This window comes from Bos mutus, chromosome 1 (assembly GCF_027580195.1).
Source record: "Bos mutus isolate GX-2022 chromosome 1, NWIPB_WYAK_1.1, whole genome shotgun sequence".
NCBI lineage: Eukaryota > Metazoa > Chordata > Mammalia > Artiodactyla > Bovidae > Bos > Bos mutus.
This window is the reverse complement of record NC_091617.1, coordinates 80,376,869-80,399,526: the sequence shown is the minus strand read 5'-3', so window position 1 is coordinate 80,399,526 and position 22,658 is coordinate 80,376,869. Positions and strand designations below refer to the sequence as shown.

The window sequence follows — 22,658 nt, the reverse complement described above, 5'->3', positions numbered from 1 at the left end:
GTTACCCAGATTAAATGACATCGTCATTAACAGCACAGACTACAGATTGAGACTGGTCAAGTTCAGATCCTGGCATTGGTATTTTAATTGCTGTTTGACCTATGGTAAATTACTACATCATTATGATTGATGCAGCCTCGGCATACTGTGCTTAGTCTCTTCAGTCGTGTCTAGACTCTTTGCTACCCCATGGACTGTAGTCTTCCAAGCTCCTCTGTACATCGGATTCTCCAGGCAAGAATACTGGAGTGGGTTGCCATGCCCTTCAAGTAATAATAGAAGGGTCAGCAGGCTAACAAACTTATTTACCTGCCTAGAATTGACCATGAAAATATCCTAGAAAAAATGTTCATTTCAGGCACCTTCAGGGCAAGTGTGGAGAATATTTTAATACAATACCATCCCCAAGTGGAGATGTTCATTCCAAGACCTGGTTACTTACTTTAAATGTATTTTCCAGGAGTACAAAATTTACCTATTTAAAACAATTTTAACAACAGAAAGAATACATTTCAGTCCAAGGAATACTGTATAAGGTACTAAAAACTATAAAAGAACTCTTATGCAGCAAAGTTAAAACAAAATCTCTATAAACTGAGTTTTACCAGCCTTTTAAGTCTTTTCATTTGCGTTTATTTAAACACAGTTCTCAAAACATTTGAGTGAAATTGGGCCTCCTTTGGTAAGCAAAGGACCTGAAAGTAATATTTAAAAAATGAACAGGCAAAGTCTTCAGATCATCCACAACACAGGTGTAGTGTTCCCTTCTTTTTTCTCAAAACTCTGAAGCACCCAGTTTTTCCATATAGTCTTAAAAGCTAGAACAAGAGTACATTTGTGGTGGAATGTATTGTCACTTGCTGATAACTAATTGAAATACCATTATCCCCTTCTAACAGCTTTAAGAAATAGCCTTTTTAAGGCATACATTGTGTAACTCATCTTATTCCCTGCTATATATAATACAGATTACATAAAGGCTGACAAATTCACATTTATATAAGCATTAAGCATTTGCTGTATTGAAAGATCTTTAGTTTTTAACACTAGCAGTATAGAGTTACAGAGCATAATTTTTATCACTTAATTGCAGGTATATTAAGTATGGTATGTTTCATGGACTCGAGGAGAACGGGCATTTTTGTCTTTAATTTACTACTGACAATCTAATCTGAATAGTTCTGCTAAGCATTGATATGTTAGAAAGAAAAGTAAAAACCAAACTTTATTGTTGCTTTTTGCCATTTGGTAGCATTTTACACACAGGCTTCGATCTTCAGAATACCCTGGATTCAGTAGAAAAACCATTTAAATGAAGTTCTGTACAATAGAAACTTCTCAGCAGTCAAAATTTTAGACTGTAAAAAAATACATGCAAAACATACTTTTCTGAAAACACTTAACTTTGAACAAAGCACCGAACTACACAAATGCAGAATGAAAACAGCATTTCAACTCCACCAAAAGTAGTCATCATAAAAGGTGTAAAAGTCACCTAACTTCACTAGGCACTGTTCACTTTTTAAACAGGAGACAATAAAAAATATTGTCCACAAACAATATCCCAACTCTAGGGCAGGTTTCAGAAAGTCTTCAACTTCATGCTTTAATAGCGACCTAGAAAAAAAGGAAATAAATACACTTCAATACTCAAGTGCATACATTTAACGTTGAGAATTTTAAACTTTTCTGTTATCAGGAAATTCCTATGTACCAGATTCTCTTGTGAAAACCTTCACATAGTGCAGAACCAATGTTAAACAGAAATAGCGGAATTTAGCTAACTCAATCTGAAAGCAACCTTAAAGTCACTCAAAAATGTTTCTAAGCTGTAAAAAAAATTTTAAGAATTCCTTAAAAAAAAAAAAGAAAAAAAAAAAAAGCTACAAATGGTGACAAAATACACATGTACTATTTTAATTAGTAACAAGAGTTAAGATCCAAGGGTTGTTTTCATATACTTCCTTGAACCCTACAGAAAAATTGAGGAAATACTAATTGAATCAACCCATTATCTGCTGTTGTTTCCGTAAGTCATAGCAAGTCACACTATTATAACAAAATTATATCAAAATAAAAACTTACGAGGTGAGTATGATCGAGATCTGGAACGTGATCTGTATCCTCCACGACTATAGTAGGGAGAAGGTGACCGTCTTCTGTAAACAAATATCAAGACCATCTAAGACTCCATAGATCACAGATTAAAGTGACTGATCCCTTTATCAGTTTCCAAAACTAAAAGACCCTCAGCTGACCTTCAAAAACACTGTAGTAAGGTCTGTTTAGTCCTGAGAATGAAGCACATTATCAGGCCCAGTACCAAAAACCCCTATCAAAGAGGTTGAATCTGATCATCTGCTAGTTAACATTATACCTAACAAATTTAAACTGGGTTAGAGAAGAAAATCATCATTACCACTAATTTTAACCACACCCTATGAATGAACACCCCAAATTTCATAGTGATTTAGTTTTGTGTTAAGATAGACTTGAATAATTACTTGCTTATTCTGAAATGCTTGTAATAAGCTAATGAAACCATTAGGGATAAATAAGATTAAAATATTATGGATTCTTCATTTATGCCATCATCTCATATTAAGGTATAAAATGGCACCACTGAGTGATAACAAGTACAAGCCCAATCTCTATGAACATAAATTAAGCCATGTACATTGTCATTTGACTTCAGTTACAGTATTTTTATAAACTTCTCATTTATAAATTTTATGAATGCCATTTATAATTTATCAAAATATGAATAACAAATATCTTTATGTGAGCCATTCTACTATTGTACAGATTTAAATCTTTTCCTGGCCAGTGCAAAACTTTTCTGTCATCAGGAAATTCCTATATACCAGATTCTCTTGTAAAAACCTTCACATAGTGCAGAAGCAATGTTAAACAGAAATCTTTTCCTGTACCTGTATATCTGATCCCTGTCTTGAGCAGCTCTCCATCCTCCCCCTCCTCCTCCTCCACCCCTGTGAAGGCAGAAAACAAACATTTTAAGTTTTAAAAATGCACAATTCATGCAATAAAATTAAAACAGAAGTGAAAGCTAGTTTCCTTTAAGCAATAAAGAGTTGCTTTTGCCACCCCTTTACAAACTGACATAGAGCTCTCCCTGGTGGTTAAAATGAGTATCATATTAAGTACTCTTAAGACTAATCTTTGCATCCTCCACAAATCAATCCCCTACATGTCAGTACAGAAATGCCACTTAAGAAGGTTTGTCCGTGCTAAATGTCAGGACTGTCAACTTTCTAAAAATTACAGAATAGTGTGCAAAAAAAGACAACAGCTCACTACCACACCAAAATAGGGTATCAAGGATTAACTGTTATGGTCAATATTTACTACACAATTTACATTTTGACTAACAATACAAGATCTAAATTACCTGCTGTTGCTTAAATAGAGAACTTTACTTCATTTTTACTTTCCAAAGTATTCCTAGTATCATCAGCATTTCCCTATCAACCCCTGAAAAATGTTCAATATTGTTAATAATAAACCTCTTACCATTGTTATAGCAAATTAATCCTTAAATAATCTTTAGATTTTTCCAAGAATCAATTTGCCCTGCCCTTCAACACAATTCCTCAGCTACCAAAAATTGCTTTATAAAGCAATGATATTCAAAATCAGTTCATGAAACTCACTTTAAAAAAACAAAAAGGGGGGAGGGAGAGCCTGGAGTATGGTCTATAATTTTATTGTCCCATTGGTTTACTACTTGGTGCTTTAAAAATACACATACCAAAAACAAAAGTATAACCATAAAATCCAGAGACTTCCCTGGTGGTCTACTGGTTTAATACTCCACTGTAGGGGGCACAGGTTTGGTTCCTAGTTGGGCAATTTAAGATCCACATGCTGTGAGTTGCCCCCCAGAGGAGTGCATGGCAACCTACTCCAGTATTCCTTCCTGGAGAATCCCAAGGACAGAGAAGCCTGGTGGGCTACAGTCCATAGGGTTGCAAAGAGTTGGAAACAACTAAAGCATCTTAGCACTCATGCTTTGAGTTGCGGCCAAAAAAAAATCCAGTTTAATCTCTGGATCTCCAATTTATTAAAGGTAAATACCTTTATCAAAGGCTAAACAGTGCTGCTTTATGTTGCAACTGAACCAGAAGCGCTTATTTGTCTTTCAACAACTTAAAAACTTTGTATTTTGGTTAACATACCTGTACGATCTGCTATAATAGTCCCGATCATCATAGCCTCGATCATATCCTCTGTCATAGTAATCTCGACGGCGTGAGCTGCCACTGTGAATAAGATTTATACAAACTTGGTTTTACCTACATTAATATTTACTAGTTCCCAGAGTGGGAAAACTGGTCTGATGAGAATCATTTAATTACCCAGGAATGTCAAATATATGGCATTTCTTTATGATAAAAGTAGGAAGTGATTAATCTATTACATGTCATCACAATTTATGGTACCAACCGAATGTTTCTACTAAATATATTTATATTGAATTTAAGTTTTAGTCAGCTGGAAATGCCAAAAGCCTCCCTGTGCCCTAAAGTGAACTGTCAGTATTTTAACAACCTTGAAAACAAACTTACTAGGTAGGTCTCCCCATGTAAATTCCTGGTGTTGGAGTATGTGGTCTTTTCGTTATGGAGAAGTCAACTCTGATCCTACGTCCATCAAGCTCCATTCCATTGGCACGCTCTTTTGCCTTCAAAAGATATGAGTTGTTATATACATCATGAACAAAGCCCCAAATTAACTATTATCTATATATAAAACCCAACTAGATGTTTCAGTTAGGCCTGAGCATTATATCTGACAGCTTATTAATAAGTTTTTCTGCCTATCAAATCTTTACTTACAAAAGCTAGCCTAGAAAAGTTCATTAAAAAAAAAAAAAAAGCCACCCGTGAGCACCAACTTAAGCCATGAACTATTTGAAATTACTGTACCAACTATAGATTTGACAGTACCTATAAGTCTATAAAATAGTACACAGTTGGCAAACTATGACCCACGAGCTAAGAATTTAAATAGGTGTGGGTGTCAAAGTAGTATTTCATCAGAAATGAAATTCAAAATTAAGTGACCATGTTTTACTGAAACAAAGCCCCTCATTAATTTGCATTTTATATGGCTTTTACATTACAATGGTAGGGTTGAAAAGCCGTCATTGAGCTCTTATGGCTCCCAAAGCCCAAAATAGTTACTGTCTAATCCTTTACACAAATTTGAGGACCCCTGCTATGGAAGCAAAGAGCTGGGATGAAAGCTTGAATTACATATAGTTTCAAACATTAAAATGAAAATATACTGTACTGAAGAAATAAATACCCCATCCCAAAGACATAGCAGTTTATTCACAATTTAAACAAATAACCTCTCTATCTAAATAGAATTTAGATTTCTAATTCCAATTATGCTATTTTCTAGTTTGATTGTTTTAGGCCTCAAGGCAGTTTCTGGCATTACTGATTTAGATACAAAATATACTATCTTTCAGAAAGGGAACTGTGGTTCTGTAGGACACACACACACAAAGTAGAAAAACAAAGAAGCCGATTCCGTAAGTAACCTTGGACAAATGTTATTAACATTTTTGACATCAATTATTACCAAAATGAAGTTGAATGACATAGCATTCCTTAAATCTCTTAAATTATAACCACTTGCATTCAGCTTTTAATTCTTCCTTTAGTAGATGGGCTTACTCTATTCATTTAATTTTATTTAGAGCTCAAAATTATTAATCTCAATATTAACCTCAGATGGCTTGTCATTAAGTTTCTCAAGATTCTCCCCTCCTTATTATCGGAGATGACTTTAGCAATCACCCCCATGTATCTGAAGTTCAAATTTCTTAAATGGGCCAGGAGTCACACATCGAATTTTTACTTTAGCCTCTGTAAAAAAAATTTTAGGGAGGTCCCTCGAGGTCCAATGTTTAGGACTTGGTGCTTTCACTGCCGTGGCCCAGGTTCAATCCCTGGTTGGGAAACTAAGATCCCATAAGCCTCAAAGCCAAAAAAAGTTACTTCCTATGTTCTACCTCAACATCCAAAACATAAAATCACTTGCCAGTATACAGTATATAATCAAAACCAGTTCCTTTATCCTGAGTCATAGCTTTATCACTTCTTAATGTTTTCATTTTAGAAAGTAATCTGATGTAAACACTCATTAAATATTCCAAACTGGACTGTTAATATTCTTCTATTTTAGAACTATCTGTATCTAGGCACACATCTGAAAACAGTTGACTATGTTTGAATTTACTTCAAATAAAATGGTGGAAGAGACTGAGTTGGAATTTAGAACCAAACTGTCACTTTGCTGTTATGCTACAAATCTTTGAAATTTCCACATTAAAAGATATGCTACTCACTTCAATATTCTGGCCTGGAGAATTCCATGGACTGCATAGTCCATGGGATTGCAAAGAGTCTGACACGACTGATGGAATTACTAAAGCAAAAGTCATCCAAGGAAGAATAGTTAAAGACTCTGAGCGTGTGTGTAAAAGTGAAAGCATGTGTATATACTTTTTTTTTTTTTTTTTTTTTACACAAAGGTACAAGACTTTTTACTTACTTCCTTGGCATCATCTACATTTTCAAAGTATACAAAGGCAAATCCTCTTGAACGTCTAGATTGCTGGTCATATACAATAGATACATCAGCAATTGGGCCATATTTAGAGAACACTTCTCTTAGATCTCTTTCTGTAGTGTACAAGCTCAATCCAAATACTCCAAGACAACAGTTGGGATCAGGATTTGCCTAGAAATAGAAAAATAGATTAAAAAAAAACTTTTAAAAAGCATCACATATCAACTCCCCCCGCCAAACTGTCACTAATATGAAAAGATAACAATGAAATAAAACAGCATTTTAAAAGTAATGTTACATCAGCATCACAAGCATGTATGCAGAGAACTATGTCTCTATAAGCTGGGGCAAGAGGAGAGGTAAAACTTCATAATGGTGAATTAAGATATACCATTCACACAATAGGAGACTCTAAACTGCCAAAGAGATACAGAAGTACATTCAGCTTGATTTCTATAGAAAAATCATAAGTGTTCAAATATACATACAAGTGAAACTACAGATGTGTACCAAACTTTTTTAAAACAGATATTAAGCAGCGTCAACTATTATAATAAATGTTTATATTATTATATTATTTATAAAAAATAATAATAAATGTTGCTGACATCCCAGTTGCCATGAGTTTGCTTAAAGGTTTCACTACTTCGCACATACATTTTATAGTTAAATTCCACCCCACTTTCAAAAACATACACTCCCTATAGGTCTACTTGTATATTTTTCAATAAAAACCACAAAAGAAACACACTAAATGCCATCTCATTTGTAACTTCTCATGGAAGACATGGAGAAGGCAATGGCACTCCACTCCAGTACTCTTGCCTGGAAAATCCCATGGACAGAGCAGCCTGGTAGGCTGCAGTCCACGAGGTCGCTAAGAGTCAGACATGACTGAGCGAGTTCACTTTCACTTTCCTGCATTGGAGAAGGAAATGGCAACCCACTCCAGTGTTCTTGCCTGGAGAAGCCCAGGGACGGGGAAGCCTGGTGGGCTGCCGTCTATGGGGTTGAACAGAGTCTGACACGACTGAAGTGACTTAGCAGCAGCATGGAAGACAAGCAAAGCTTTAAAACTGGAAAGAAACTTGCTTAAAACTAAATGGGAAAATCATAGCATATTTTAAAGCATATTAAACCCAGAAAACTCAAACAATAGTATGGAACATAGATATATGATCTAACTATATTAACCGTACTGCACAGAGAATTTTTTATTTGATGTGCTGTTAGTGTGACAGTATCTTAAATTTTTGTGATCAACAGCTCAAATGTAGACCATATATGGGAGATAATCTTTTAAAAAGAAAAAAATCTCCAAACACTGAAAAGGCTCTAGAGAGGAATCATGCTAAAGCTCCAGCATCAAAAGTTATCAGTTTTAAATTATTACAGAACAAAACACCAAAAACAGAGGGGAATATACTATACATCAATTATAAAGTGGCTTCATACAGTGTCCACTACTTCAGAAATAATTGTTTTCACCTTACCCGATTCCCAACATGACGCCGGCGGGTAGACATGGGAGAATGACTGTGGCTATGCCGTCTTCGATAATCTCTGCTGTAAGATCTGCTACGAGATCTTCTATGGGACCGGGACCGAGATCGTGACCTTGTATAATGCCTCCGAGAACTTCTTCTGGATCTAGACCTGAAAGACAAGGGCTTCAAGGTTATGACTGAATAGCTGACGGCAGGATATGGCTTTTAATTCTTTCAAAACGTTATTCTAAAGTTAAGCTTCAAAAGGTAAAACACACAATCCAGGTATGTAGTGGGATCAATACTTTTCTTTTGTATATTGTCATTTCTGTGCTAGGAAGAGTTCCAAAACCATCAGTAACTAAAGGTCCCTTCCATCATATCTTAAATAATTAAAGAGATTAAACAACACAGTATCTATTAAAAATCACAAAACATGCAACATTTCATACTAGCCTGATTTGTGTCCACCTTTACCCTTCACAATACCATCCTTCATTTTTAAGCTTCTTGCATTATGCCCATAATTGACTTATGATAACATCACCATTACAAGCAGTATTCTCCAGCAGTTTTAAAATCAACCAGTTGCTCTTAACTACAGTGATCATATGAACTGTCATCTAACCCAGGAAGAATACAGTGTGAGAGAGAAAAGGGGCACTGTTAATTATGCCTGACAGTAGGCATCAAGCTGGGGCTGACCTGGGCAAACCAGGATATATAGCCTACACTTGAACATTTAAAAAAAAAAAAAAAAAAGTGCTGTTAAGGTTTTTTGTTTTATAGTACATTTGTCATACTAGACTACACCTATTTATCAAGAATTGCAGTTTCTAAAAGCCAATGCTCTGTAGTCTTTTTTTGCCATACTAATAAGCAGTTCACATAAACTCAGTGAATCCTCACAACAATTCTGAAGAACTGGTACTATTGCTAATTCATCTTTTATAGATAAGGAAGTTAAGATTGAAAAGGTTAAGTAATCTGCCCAAGCCAGAAAAAAACAGAGAGGTAAGATATGAACCCTAACACCAAAAGCCCAGGCTCTTAGCCACTTAGTCTTTTGTCTCCCAGAACTTAACAATTAAGTTCATTTCTCGTACCAATATTAAATAAGCCAACAAATGATCTAACCCTCTCTATCTTCCTAGTTTACAAAAGCACACACCAGTTTGAAAGCTAAGAGTAACAAGAAAATCCCAAGACAGTCTTTCTTACCTAGATTCAGATCTGGACCTGGACTTTGATCTGGAACGCCTGGAATCTTCCTTGGAGCGAGACCTTGCAGGGGTATGCCTTGCAGATTTCCCAGATCCATGAGCACTTCCACTTCTGGAAGCAGAACGGGATTCCTACACGTAGATGTCAAAAGTTTAATTTGTATACTTTCTGGGCAACTTTAAAAACAAATAAGTTGTGGTGAGATAAATGGTGAGGGAAAGCAATCCCCTTCCAAGATAAGAAAACATAGTAAGGGCAGGAACTGAATATACCTGGTATAATAGTTACGTTGCTCCAATTGACATAAGCCAATTAACTTGAACTTCCACCTTTCTTGGGGAGCAGGGATAAGAGTTAACTGACCCCACTCTCTTCAGAAATGGGTGCCCAAGCCAAGCAGTTAAGGGAACTGCCCAAGGATTGTTTTGGGAATGTTACTCCGTAAAGACTAGGGTGAGAAAGAACCTTATTAACTATGACACCTATACCTCATACCTATTATTTCAGTCAAACTGCCATCAATTAAAAAAAAAAAAAAAAACCTATGAAATTTGTAAAATTTACTTTATTTTCAACTTTTATTTATTGCTGAGTGGAGAAAAAAGACAAGGACAGTACTGTTTCAAGTCACAGAGGAAGAACAGAAACCTAGAGAGCAAGGACCAGCTTGAAGGAGACTAGATCTGTAGACCCTGTCCATCCAACTATGTAGGAAGCCCTTACAGATCTCAAAGCAACCAGATGAAGCTACAGTCGAAAGGCAGTGAATGAACTGCAGAGGTAAGAATTAAGAGGGTACCAGAGATTTTCCTCAGCTAACTGTAGATGAGCCAGGGCCAATCGATGGGAAACTGGGAATAAGCAGTTAGAAAAGTTATATACAGAAAGGACATATTAAAACTTCAACAGTTTAGATCACAGGCTCCTAATCTACTTTCAGGAAGGGAAGTTCAGGAACTGTATGTAAAAAACAGAATCTAGATACATACTTTATACCTAAGCTTTTCCCTATCGTAGCTGTGACTAGCTGGTAGGTAGGTTGTACAAAAACAAAATCTCTAAAAGGAACTAGCGAAGAAATGGCCAAACAGGATAACTAGTTTGGTGAACCAAAGACATATAATTAGAGAAAAAAGCTAAAGGAACGTTCTGCCAAGGCACCAAAATAGAAATAGTGGAAAAGATAACAATTAACTCAGTCTGACAGCTAACCAAGGTATCATCAAACAAGACAACATTTCAGGTTATCCACCTTCATCTAACTTAAAGGCATTAATTAATCTCATGAATCTTCCTGCCCAACACAGAATTAAAATGGCTTGACTCAAAAGGAATCAACATTACAGGTAAGTTGCTGTAGGGGTAACAATCAATGTTGAAGTGGCATAAAACTTTATCACAAGAGACCGCCCTGTGTGGCAGACTTGCAGAATAAAACACTCCAGCCGTTCTTAAAAGGATAAAGGTAGAAAATTCATCTAAATCACAGCCCAAAACATTTTTGAATACGTTCTGTGACTTAAGAGAACAGTGGAGAAAATTTGGAAGATCTTTCCTATGATGCTTAAGGACAAAACTTACATGCAACACAGAAGAAACAAGGCTTAAAGTTTAGAAAAAGAGTAACTCAGTGGGCAAAATGAATTCTGGTCTCTATACCCCAAATGACTCTAAATTTCAAAGTCACACAAAACGGTGTGAAGTGGCGTGAAACATGGCTACGAAACATGGCTACTCTCCCTTCCTGCCATGAGTTAATAAAGAGTCAAAGTAAAAGATGACACCCCTAATTATTAGTGAAAATAGCTACTTTTATCATCGAGGAATGTTTAAGAGAGGCACTACGGCTTTGAGGACCCCAACTAACAATCCTTTGACTTCCTCTGGCAAATATTCTGGACATTCAAAAGCACAATCCTCCTCTCCTGGGATAAAGAGGTTCTCAAATTGGGGATGCAGTTTCTGCAATCATTCAACAGGCAAAAGCTAATCTAGAAGATAAGGTAGAAAGAGGGACTCTAACACCTTTGTTTATTCCAACGCTACAAAGATGACTTCATGGAAAGATTATGACCTTTAGTGGAAACAAAAGAAAGCAATCTGCTCTAGCAGGGAGACGATATGGGTGCCTCACAATAAGAGTTAAAGATTACCGATAAAATAACTATAGTTAACAAAAATCAGTTCATCTGAAAAAAAGAGTAGAAAGTCAAGATCCTCTTTTAAGCCTCTTGCTTCAGTAAAACAGAAAAGCCTTATTCTAAGCTGAGGTGCTTTACCAATCTGTTCACCAAGAAGGAAAAGAAAGTCGTTATAGCCTCAGAATAAACTTTAATGAGGTTTCTAGCAGATCAAGGGTCAAAAATAACAGTATTTGTGAAATTATAAGACTTTTCACTAAACCTCTAAAACTAATTGGCTATATGCAGATGTATTTTATGAACAATCATTTCTCAGACCAGGAATAGGAGAAACCACTGGAACACTAAGTCTTCTTCTGTACTGACACTTGTTAGGCTAACACAGAAACACTGTCTCTACCTCCTACCTTTCATATCAGAGGTAGTCTTAAAATTAAATAAACCCTTTTGCAATTATGTTGGCTATTAACTGGTTTGGAAATATATGCAAGGTTATTTACCTTGTCTAGAAGGCCAAATCTAAAAGCATAAAGTTAGCTTTAAACCTTGGTCCATGGTTAAATCCATAAAATCAGCTAGAAAAGCCCCTAAACACAAAAAATTCAAAGACCACTTTCAGGGCTCACAAAACTCTTCAGCGCTAACACATTAAAACCCTACCAATACCTCAAGGAAAAGGATCACAAATGTAAAGTGAGCATGAACAACACAAGCAAAAATTCCCTGAAAACCACACAGGGAATCAAGTTCTTACAAACTGAATCTTAGTCATGTACTAATCAATAGGGAACACATCAGGGAGAAACAAACTCAGCCTTCCAACAAAATACTAGCCAGTATCTCCCTATTCTGAGAATGACAGAATCTTAAAAAAACTTTTTGAAAGAGATGAAAGAAGTAGGAATAACCATCCAATTTCTAGGTTTCTCACATATTTTAAAAACTAGATGCAATAGAGTAGACCTTCAACAAAGGCTCTTACAGATATGTAGTAAACCTACCGAGCATTTAAATACAGATCCCCAACCAGAGCTTATTTTATTAGGTCTGGAGTTGGGCATCTGCATTTCTTAAAAAAACACCATACATATTTGTGATGCTTATTTAAGTCTCACTGACTTAATTTCAAGTTTTATGCTTCTTACTTATCTGGTTTTTTCAACAGTCATTTTCCTGAAACCTTGTTTTCTGTCACCTTCTCTGCCACCTCCCCACCCTGTCATTTATTAGCCGTCCTGAGGGCATGTACCTTACGCTTGCCCCAGGACAAGAAGTCTGTTTCCCCCTACTACGCAGGCCGGAGGTGGAGAGGCATTCTCACACTACAAGATGCTTTGGCCAAAGGGGGGCAAAAACCTGAATGGATGAGATGGTCCACTAGCATCAGTGTTTACTTTCACTTTACACCTTTCCAAACAAACTCCAAACTGCTTCTTCCCCTTACATGACTAACAGATACTTTCTCTTTCAGACCCCAAGGACTTTTCAGGTCTCCTGATAAAAGAATCAATGAGCTTGAATAAAAATTTAACATCCATTCACATCCGTTGCCTCAGCCTAATCTGTAAGTAATTCAGAATGCAAAACTAACACTACCAATTTAATGTTATTAGTTTATACGTGGCAAGTTCTACAAATTATCAGGGCAAATGATGGAAACTATAAATGGGTGTAATCATCTGCTTGCAAGATAAAGAACTGAAAAAGCACAAATTTGACACAAGTAGGCCCTGAAGTATCTATCAGAAAATGAATCCAAGTAATTTAAGACACTGCCCCAAGAGTTGTGAGGTTCAAAACTCTCAAAGTTTAGGCTATCTTAATTTCAGGGAGAAGTGATAGCCTTAGTTTTCCCGACAGAGTAGAAGCTATCTGTTGGTTGCCTACTACTGGGTGTTATTTTGACACATGAACTTTCCCCATCCAACTGAAAGTAACAACACTGCACCAATCATTTGACTCTTCTGTTCAATTAAAACAAGCATACAGAAAGGGAAATGACAGAACTTTTAGGTCTATTTTTCCAGCAAGTGGTAGGAGTAGAGAACCAGAAGCAAAGCTACTTTATGATCTGTTATCTCTCACACCATTTTAACAGTTAAGTTGTTAATAGCAGAAAATAAGAAAAGGGAATAAGGCACTTACTGTTACTGCCACTGTGGAGTTAGGTATCCTGTTCACTTATATGACCTATCTCATTCTAAGGGAAGCCCCTACAACTTTTTAGCAGTAACCCAGTCATTCAGCTGGAATAAGAATTAGAGAATTAAGAATCATCTTGTGAATTTAGCACACATGCATCTTAAAGTTAGGGCCTAAATGGTCATAGTTTTCCACTATTGCCATCTAAAAAGAAATTAATTTTTTCATAAATGCCAAAAGGAAGGATCCTGTCCAATGGATTTTGGGGGTTTGGTTCTATAACCATCCTGATAACATTCTTTAGGAAAACTTTGACAAACTTACAACATTCTACTTATACTGATCTGTACTGAAGGATAGGGGTCAGTACATTGAGTCCAGAGAGGGTGGCCTAGACCACCTACTTCAATTCTGGAAGTACTCACGCCCCAGGACCAGCAATGTCAGAGATGAAAAATCCAGGAGACAACATGAAGCCGGCTGTTACCCAAATCCAAATCGGAGAGCTCATTCCTGCCTCCTATTTGACTACAAAGGGTTGTTTTTTTAAAAGTTGCATTTCAATCAGTTGACTAAGAAGTTAAAATTAGAATTACCTAATTTAAACGTTTCCCCTGGAAGGCACTTCTTTACCCTGTATATATTTCTTCTATTAAACAAATAATGCATGCATGTTTAGCAAAATATACAGGGACACATAAACAGACTAGTAATTACTTAGCGTAGTGCTTTCTGATTCCAGATTACTTCTTATCTTAACTTCATTTTTATTTCTTTTCTTCATTCTTCCGTTTCAAATTCTGACTTCTTTCATCTTCCCCACTTCACACAAATTGCTCAATATTCTACAAGTGGGACTTCTGGTCTGATAATTAGCATGCATTCTTTCTTTTATTTTTTCAAATTTCAGCTTCACTTATTCCTGAGCTTCAAATACTCATTTATAAAACTTGTCAAATGACGACTTCCGCATTTTCCTTCTTCAACATTAACCTTAATAGAAAAAGAACAGGATGAAGAATATTTTAAAACTCCAGGATAAAAGCCAGTGCCAAAACTGAAACTAGAAAAAAAAAATCCCTTTTGCTTTGGATTTTTTAGAAAAACTAAAATATGCAGCTCAAAAATCTGAAACTAGTTTCCTGCTGGTTCTAAAATATAGTCAATCTCATTTGTCTACTCCATGTAGATTTATCACGCTTAAGCTGAAATGTGAAGTGCGCAACTGAACATTTACTGTTCATCTAACATTAAGAACTACAATTACATTTCACACTTCTTACTTATTGTATTCATCAATAGAAAGTATGTTAAGTGTCAAAAGCACATCTCTAGTCAAAAAATGACACAATACAAAAGTGCAAGAAAGGAAAAGCACGGACAATTCATTTGCACAATGATGACAAGGCTCAGGGTTGAAGAGGTCTACAAATTGTGACTAAGGTCAAGATATGTATTTAATGTCACACTTTTTAACGGAAAAAGTAGCCTGTAGAAAAACAATGTCAGGGAATTTGAAAATTTGGACTAATGTTTAACCCACCTCTAGAAAGCTGCCCTAGTGAGATTTTATAATATGAATGGCCCAACTTACTAACTTAAAACTAAAGCATAAAAAGACCAAATCAAGTCAACCAACTACTGTATGCAAGGAGCTGTGATGGAAGCAGAGCAAACCTGAACCCAACTGCGGTGTTTTCAAAGAATTTTTGGTAAATCCAGCCCCCCAATGATTATTAAAATATTCTGCAGTCCAAAGGAGCAACCCTACTTTTAAAGGTGGCAATGCTGTGGATAAAACTGCAGCTCACCTCCTGAAATTATTAAAAAGACTCAATATCACTTAAAAGATCAATAAGTTGAAGTGTCTATTGAACATCCTAAACAAAATACTGCTCTACTAAAACATCCTAGTTTTCTTGTACTTCTCACTTTATGATCCTTCACTGTCAATTTCCTCTCCTAGTTTTTTCCTGAAAATAAAACTTTCCTTAGGAAAAGAAAAAAAAAAAAAAGAAGTCCTTTATACCTATCTGATCACAAAGACAATCATGCATGGCTATGATGGAAGTGTTATGATGTCTCTTCTAAGAGAGTAAGCGTAATCTTCAGTCTAGTTTTTCAAAGTCAATTATTGCTTATTTAATCCAAGGAAAAAATTTTTTTAAAGCTTTTTACTTAAGGGAGTCAGAGTAATTGTTTTCTCTTAATATCCATCACTAAAATGTAATGGGAAATGCTTACTGGCAGCACAACTGTAATCGTGGAATCAGAATGCCCAAGCAGGTTCCCTTTAAGGCCTCCTAAACTTTAAATATATATACAGGGCTTAGGTTCAGAAAATGCTGAATAGAGGCCAAAGCTCTAGATATGACAATTTTTCAATATGAATGCCTTCCTGCTGATATTTCACTACCCCTTCCCAATCTTCTTTATATTTGAAGAACAAAATAAGCTGCTAGATAATATAAGCATTAGATTTCTTCAAACTCAGCTAAGTTGCGGTGGCCACTCAATAAAACCAGAAGACCAACTACTGGGCTAATGTTAAACACATATTAAGAGGTCCTACTTAGAAATAAGCGGAAATTTGTCTCACCACCAACACAATTTTTGTTAAAATCATTCTAGTGGTTATAACTGGAATTTATGCAACATTAATAAGTGCAAACTCATTAGGCTGACTAGACAGTATTTTAATAACTGGGACGGGCTAAGGAAAACTCACTGATTATGCTATAAAAATCAATGCTCATATCAACATTAAGGACTATTTTCTTTCTGCAGCTAAACTTTCCAGAAGTTTGGATAGAAAAATCCTCAAAGACTGAGAAAATGTTCTGAAAATATTATCATGACAAGCCTAAATCAGCTCTAACCCCATGCTTTTAAAAGATCCTTTGCAAAAACAGTAGGCTCTGAATTTACATTCATAAACATTTAGTACTTTTCAGCAGAAATGCCAAGTATGTTTTATTACTACTTTTTAAGTCTATTATCTCAGCACAAAAATCATTGCCCCCCCAAAAAGGGTCCTCATCCATGCTATCATATTTAGCAATTGCATTGATAAAAATCAGAATATAACCTCCAAAACCCAATTCAAAGCAAAGATTTTTGAGAATTTGAAGACTAATTTTCTGTAATGAAGAATTCCTCCCCCGCTTAAAAACAAAACTAAATGACAATCCTAATTTTGTTCTGTGTGACCTACACCCCTCAAAAAAGCAAAACACTTAAAATTACCCAACTTCAACCACCACCTCATCACTGTCTTTTATGAGGAAATAAAGCAATTATGTGTTAAAAAAAAAAAAGATAAATATAACACACATGCTAAGGCTCAAAAGATATACACAGCTGTAGCCCTATCCTCTTGGGCGAAATGTAAAACAATGTAAAAAAAACTATGAAAGTACTAATATTTATCATTTAGGTTTGGGATTTTATTGGAGATAAAGAATGGAAAAGGCTGTACAAAGCAAATTCCATTTAACATTATCTCTCATCATCTGATTTCCTGTTCAATCTCTACAAAACCAGTACTTACCTTGCAACCACTTGTATTTTCAGTTTGAAGGTGCCACCTTCTAATTCTGGACCATATCCACAATATTAAATCATTCTTAAAACCACCAAAAATATTCTTCAACTTGGTTTCAAGAGACTTGTTGCCTTACCAGACTCAAACTGAAACAAAACTATTTCCTCCCACCCAACATTAATTCTTTATTTAAGGAACTTGGTGCAATGGCTACAACCCTTTGGGAAGAAAAAGGCTGAGATGTTTCAGTTTTGAAAATTACTAAAAATTCAAAAAGACAACCCAAGATTAAGCAGAAGAGGAGAAACTGCAGAGTATGAAAGGCAGTTTGATGGGATGGTATACAAATGCCATTCATCTCTACAAAGAAGACTAAAGGTAATATACCTACATTGTAAACCCATTTCTTTCGCAAAAATGAGCAATACTCTACCAGAGTATGTATCATAATCTTGACAGCAAGACAAATTTAAAAGACTTGGTCTTTAAGTATTTACAATACTTACAATTTTTTACAATTCCAATATTTTACAATTTTTTACAATTTACAATATTTACAATACTGCTTCCTCACTTAATTACTGGTTTCTGTAGGTAAAGACCCAATTGTAGGGAAAAAAAGAAGTTACAGTTATCAGGGTAGAGCATCAAACCAGTGCCAAGGCCAAACTTCACCACACCCTAAACTGTGAACACAATTAGGCCATAGGATTTATCACTACCTTCCCCATTACCATACATCTCTACACTTGGCTACAGGACCCTATCATGTTCTTATTCTCCCAAATCTTGACAACAGATCTAAGACCACCTCTTCCTTCCAAAGGTGCTAGCCAACTTCTCTGCAAAAAAATATGAGAAATTTTAGGGAATTATTGGAAAAAACTTGAATTCGAATGAGTGATATCTTACTTTAACGTGGGTTTGGCCAGATCAGGGAAGTGAGCTCTAACCAGAAACATTTTAAGTCTAATCAAGACATGAAAAATCCCGATACCGATAAAAGATATAGCAGTAACCGAAAGTGTTCAACAAACCACAAAAATTCAGGAATGCACCCTAGCTGCACGTTTAAAACAAAGGAACACATAAAAAAATCACATCTCTGTCAATATTCACCCAATAAGTAAACACACTATAAACAACCAAACTGAAGCTGATTTATTGCTCTCACCTCCTCTACTCCGGTCTGGTTATGACTAAAAGAGAGGAGAAAAAAAAAATTTCTACAGTGGCGGCAGGGCCACGAGGAGGTGGTGGTGATGAGTGACCTCAGCTGATAGACTTTAATATTACATTATCACTAGATGATTAGATTAGTAGGTGTTAGTGATTTACACTAATAATTTGTAAGGTCTGAAAACTTAAGTGTTATGTTAGTCACTCAATCATGTCCGACTCTCTGCAACGCCATGGATCGTAGCCTGCCAGACTCCTCTGTCCGTGGTGGGTTGCCATTCCCTTCTTTAGGGGATCTTTCCAATCCAGGGATCGAACCGGGTCTCCCGCATGGCAGACAGCTTAAGAGTGGAATGAAAGTAATTTTTCAGGCTCTTGATAAGCTATTCATAGCATCCAAGTACAAGATCACTACCCTGCAGGCAATAGTTTTCCTGCTATTTTCAGGCACTTTCAAAAGAAGTTTTCAGCCAATCAGCCCTGACTGGTCTACCTAATGCTTTTTGTGGCACTGTATTTAAACTACTTCATTGAGCTTTATGGTTTTGCCAAGCATTCTTTGGGAGTCCCAAAGTGTTCCCAAAGTGTTTGTTTTAGGTCTAGTCTAACCACTTCAGGTTCCAATAAACCAACTAGAAAGCAATCTACAGACAAAACAAAGGCCAAAGAAAACAATGTGGAAGTACTCCACATCGTCGAAGTTCAAAGATCTCTTCCAAGTCAAGGCGCTTAAGACAGAACATCAATCTGTAACATGTACCTTTATTATTTTCTCTTCCTCCGTAAGTTTGTTGAATAACCCTACGTAACAAGATTGTGAGGTAACTAGGATGTATATCCTACGAACAGAAAAAAAAATACCAATTCAAAAGCTTGGTTAGTGGGACGATAATGTCTCTTGAGCTGTCACAAACCAGGACCCAATCCCTGCAATTGTTTCCTCTCACGAACTTCCACACAAGTAACTTACTCAGGTTTATTTAACTGAGAGCTCCTCCACTAAAACCAGCCATTTTTTCTTCTCAAAATGCACCCAATAATTGTTTTAATAGCTGAATACTGAAATTATCACTTGTCTTCCAGTCCAAACACCGACACCTAGTTTCCAGTTATTTTCAACTGGCGGAAACCATAACCCACAGTTTTTAACAACTTGGGAGCTTGATCCAAGCTTTCTCACCAAAGAGCTTAAAACGATAATCACACACATACTGCTGACTGGAAATTAATCGTCTTTCGAATAAAAAAGCCAGTATTCATCTGCATAGGTAAAGGCGAGGACTGACTGGTTCAAACCAAATTAATCAGATTTGGCCCCAAAGTTACATAATAAATTAAGATTCCAAGAGCTAAGATCTTTCCTTTCAAAAACGCCCTAATGAAATCACCTAGAATTTGTTTCTCAAGTTTGCAAAAATATTCGAATAGACTGACATTTCTGCGTCTTAGTACTCACGGACCCGCGACCAAGCTTTATATTATGCTTTTTCTAAGCCCGGGAACTTTACTTCTGCAGTTTATCCAGTCCTCACCAAACTCCACATCTTGGGGTGGAAACTTTAAAAAGCGCACAAACACAATTCGTGGTTCATAAAATAGGTATGGCTCAAAACAAAGGAAAACAACAGCGCCAAAAATTGTTGCCCGCCAATTTCTCCTTCATCATCCCGTGGAAAAAAGACCTACTCGATCTGCAAGAAAACCTCAGCGACCTCGTGATCTACTTGGTTACCGGTAACTATTTGCGGTTTAACAGCCTTTTTGGCATCCAAGAAAAGCACGCCATTTAGGCCGAACACAAAGCTCGCGCGCAATCCCCTCTAACGGGCCCAGAACTTAAGTCTACGTCAGACTAGTTTGCCATCTTTAAAGAAGCCAAGAACACCTTAGATTCACATCTTTTCGGGGTCCAAAATGATCCTGTCTTAACCTAAATGCTGAGCATAAACCCTGAAGAACATCGCTCTTTGCGCCCCCTATTCGCCGCCCGCGGCCTGGAAACTGTCGCGCGGCGCCTCCGCCATTTTGTGCCTCTGGCAGCGCGCCCAGCCCGCCAGCCCAAGATGGCTGCGGCGAGGCTTCGCAGGAGAGCAACGGCGAAACCAGATACCGCTCCCCTCCCCCACCACCGAGGGGACGCAGCGGCCATTTTTAATCTTTCCCTCCCGATAACGGAAAAAACCGCCGTTTCGAGTACCGGGCAACCTAAACCCGTCGGCGGCCTCCTTCTTGGATAAGGACAATACTACCAGGGCTTCTTAACCTGACCCGCATCCCTCCCGGTCTCAGACTTCGGAGCCAAAATCGCCCCAGTCTCCCGGCCCGAGGCCGATGGGCCTGGAAAGAGATGCAAGAAGCTGGGACCACACAGCCGCCCCCTGCACCACCGATACCTACCCGCTCTCCGTAGTTCTGCTCGCCGCTGTCGCTCATGACTTCCACTGCTGTCGCCGCTCGATGTGCTTCAATCAAAGTTGCCAACCTCTCGCGCCTTCAGTGTAGAGGCTCCGCCGCAGCCTCGCACCACACACCAGTTCCCGAGCCGCTGAGAGCCGAAACGCTCCGCGCCGCCTCCGCTTGGGCTCTAAGGCTCCCGGACGTGACGCGGCGCTCTTTAACCCGGCCCCACCCCCTCCCAGAGGGCGCGCTTTCTTGGCTCCGCCCCTCGGCGTTAGGCCTTCGCTTTCCAGCTGTGGCGCGTCCCGAGCCGGATGTGACGTAAGCCCCACCCCTCGCGCCGCGCTAAACCCATCTCGAGTCTCTTTGAGGCGGGAAAGTGAGCACAGAGGATCGCTTCTGTGGTGGGCGCCGCGGGGGTTAGTGATGTCACCCTCCACGCCTGACTCCCTTCTGTAAACTGTCGTGGAAGGTGGGGAATGGAGAGAAGAGATACCCACCTTTTCTCCCATCCTTCTTGCTTCCGCTTTGTTCAGTCTTTGTGTCTTTATTTGGTTGCAGAGGGCACATATTCGTATACAGGGTTCTGTGCATAACTTTGGTTTTTTGTAGCTTCAGTTGTGGATCATTCCTACCTGAAATCCATTCATGTGAGCATCTGTCAAATAGCAAATCACGTTACCAGATCCTGATGCACTGAAATAAGCACGATCCGTAACCCGAGGAAGTTAGTGGTCTAGTAAGGGAGAACTGTTAAACATATATTTAAAAACTGATTTGGTTAGACGTACAACTGTAGTGGTGTCTCTGAGTAAATATTAATTATGCCATCACCCAACAGCATGATAAAGAGCTCAAACTTGGAAGTTCAGACATCTCTCTGTGCCTGCTGTTTCCCTTAAAAAATATGTGTCTGTGTGTGTGTGTGGTACCCGGCTGGTGAGGTACTCTGATACATATAAAGGGTCATATGATTTTTTAAAACAGTTTTCTTGAGATATAATTCACATACCATGCAATACTCTTATTTAAAATGTACAATTCAAGTCGTTTTTGTATTTGCAGAGTTGTGCAACCTTCGCAGTTTTAGGACCAATTCATCACTCCCCCAAAAGAAACCTGTCATTAATAGTTACGTTTCCTCTTCTCTCCAGCTTCCCCCCACCAATTCTCCTAGTTCTAAGGAATCTAAAATCTACTTTGTCTGTAGTTTTTCATATTCTGAATATTTCCTATAAATGGAATCACATATGTAATATGGAGTCTTTTGTGACTGGCTTCTTTAACAAAGTTTTCAAGATTCATCCATGCTGTAGCATGCATCAGTTATTTCATTCCTTTTTATTGCTGAATAATATTCCATTGTATAAATGAATCACATTTTAATCATCCATTCATCAGTTGGTAGACTTTTGGGTGATTTTCACCTTTTAGCTATTATGAATAATGCTAATATGAACATTATGATACAAGTTTTTGTGTGAACATGTTTTCAGTTCTTTGGGGAATATACCTAGAAATGTAATTGCTGGGTCATGAAGGTAATGCTGTTTAACTTTTTAAGGAACTGCCATTTAGTTACAGATACCCTAGTGGATGTGAAGTGGTATGCTATTGTGGTTTTGATTTGCCTATTCCTAAGAATAACGTTGAGCATCTTTTCATATGTTTATTGGCCATTTGTAGATTTTCTTTGGGAAAATGTTCAGATAATTTGCCCACCATTTCTTTTTATCACTGAGTTGTAAGAACTGGCAATTTGATTCTTGCTTGATTTAAAATAGGCATCTGGAACAGCATTAGAACTTAAGGTACCTGAGATCCAGAGATTTCGTGATGACTCAAGGTAACAATTGTCCTCTCTTTTTACATGCTCTTCAGAGTCAACTTCATTGCTTTCATAGCTTAAGTCAGGGACCTATATGATTATGGTTTCCAAAT

The 22,658-nt window shown here is 37.3% G+C and overlaps 1 protein-coding gene across 2 annotated transcripts; it reads right to left on the bottom strand.

The window, feature by feature from the left end:
• Positions 1–1,195: 1,195 nt before the first annotated feature.
• Positions 1,196–20,911, bottom strand: TRA2B (transformer 2 beta homolog). Of its 2 annotated transcripts, XM_005903374.3 has the most exons (9): positions 20,718–20,911; positions 9,312–9,445; positions 8,097–8,259; positions 6,586–6,774; positions 4,587–4,702; positions 4,197–4,280; positions 2,931–2,990; positions 2,086–2,159; positions 1,196–1,617 (listed from the first exon to the last, which is right to left on the bottom strand). In XM_005903374.3, exons 1-9 carry the CDS (start codon positions 20,751–20,753, stop codon positions 1,607–1,609), a joined length of 867 nt encoding a protein of 288 aa, XP_005903436.1. In that variant the 5' UTR covers positions 20,754–20,911; the 3' UTR covers positions 1,196–1,606. The 2 variants fall into 2 exon arrangements, with proteins under 2 accessions (XP_005903436.1, XP_070228129.1); XM_070372028.1 differs by lacking the exon at positions 9,312–9,445 and having other exon boundaries at positions 20,718–20,864.
• Positions 20,912–22,658: the final 1,747 nt, after the last annotated feature.

Bases quoted from the DNA above. Each gene is read 5' to 3' on its own strand.
- TRA2B (XM_005903374.3), bottom strand. From the start codon at position 20,753: ATGAGCGACAGCGGCGAGCAGAACTACGGAGAGCGG. The intron at 6,775-8,096 runs GTAAGGTGAAAA...TTCTATTTCTAG, and splicing joins GGCGTCATGTTGGGAATCGG to GCAAATCCTGATCCCAACTG. The intron at 2,991-4,196 runs GTATGTTAACCA...CTGCCTTCACAG, and splicing joins TATTATAGCAGATCGTACAG to GGGTGGAGGAGGAGGAGGGG.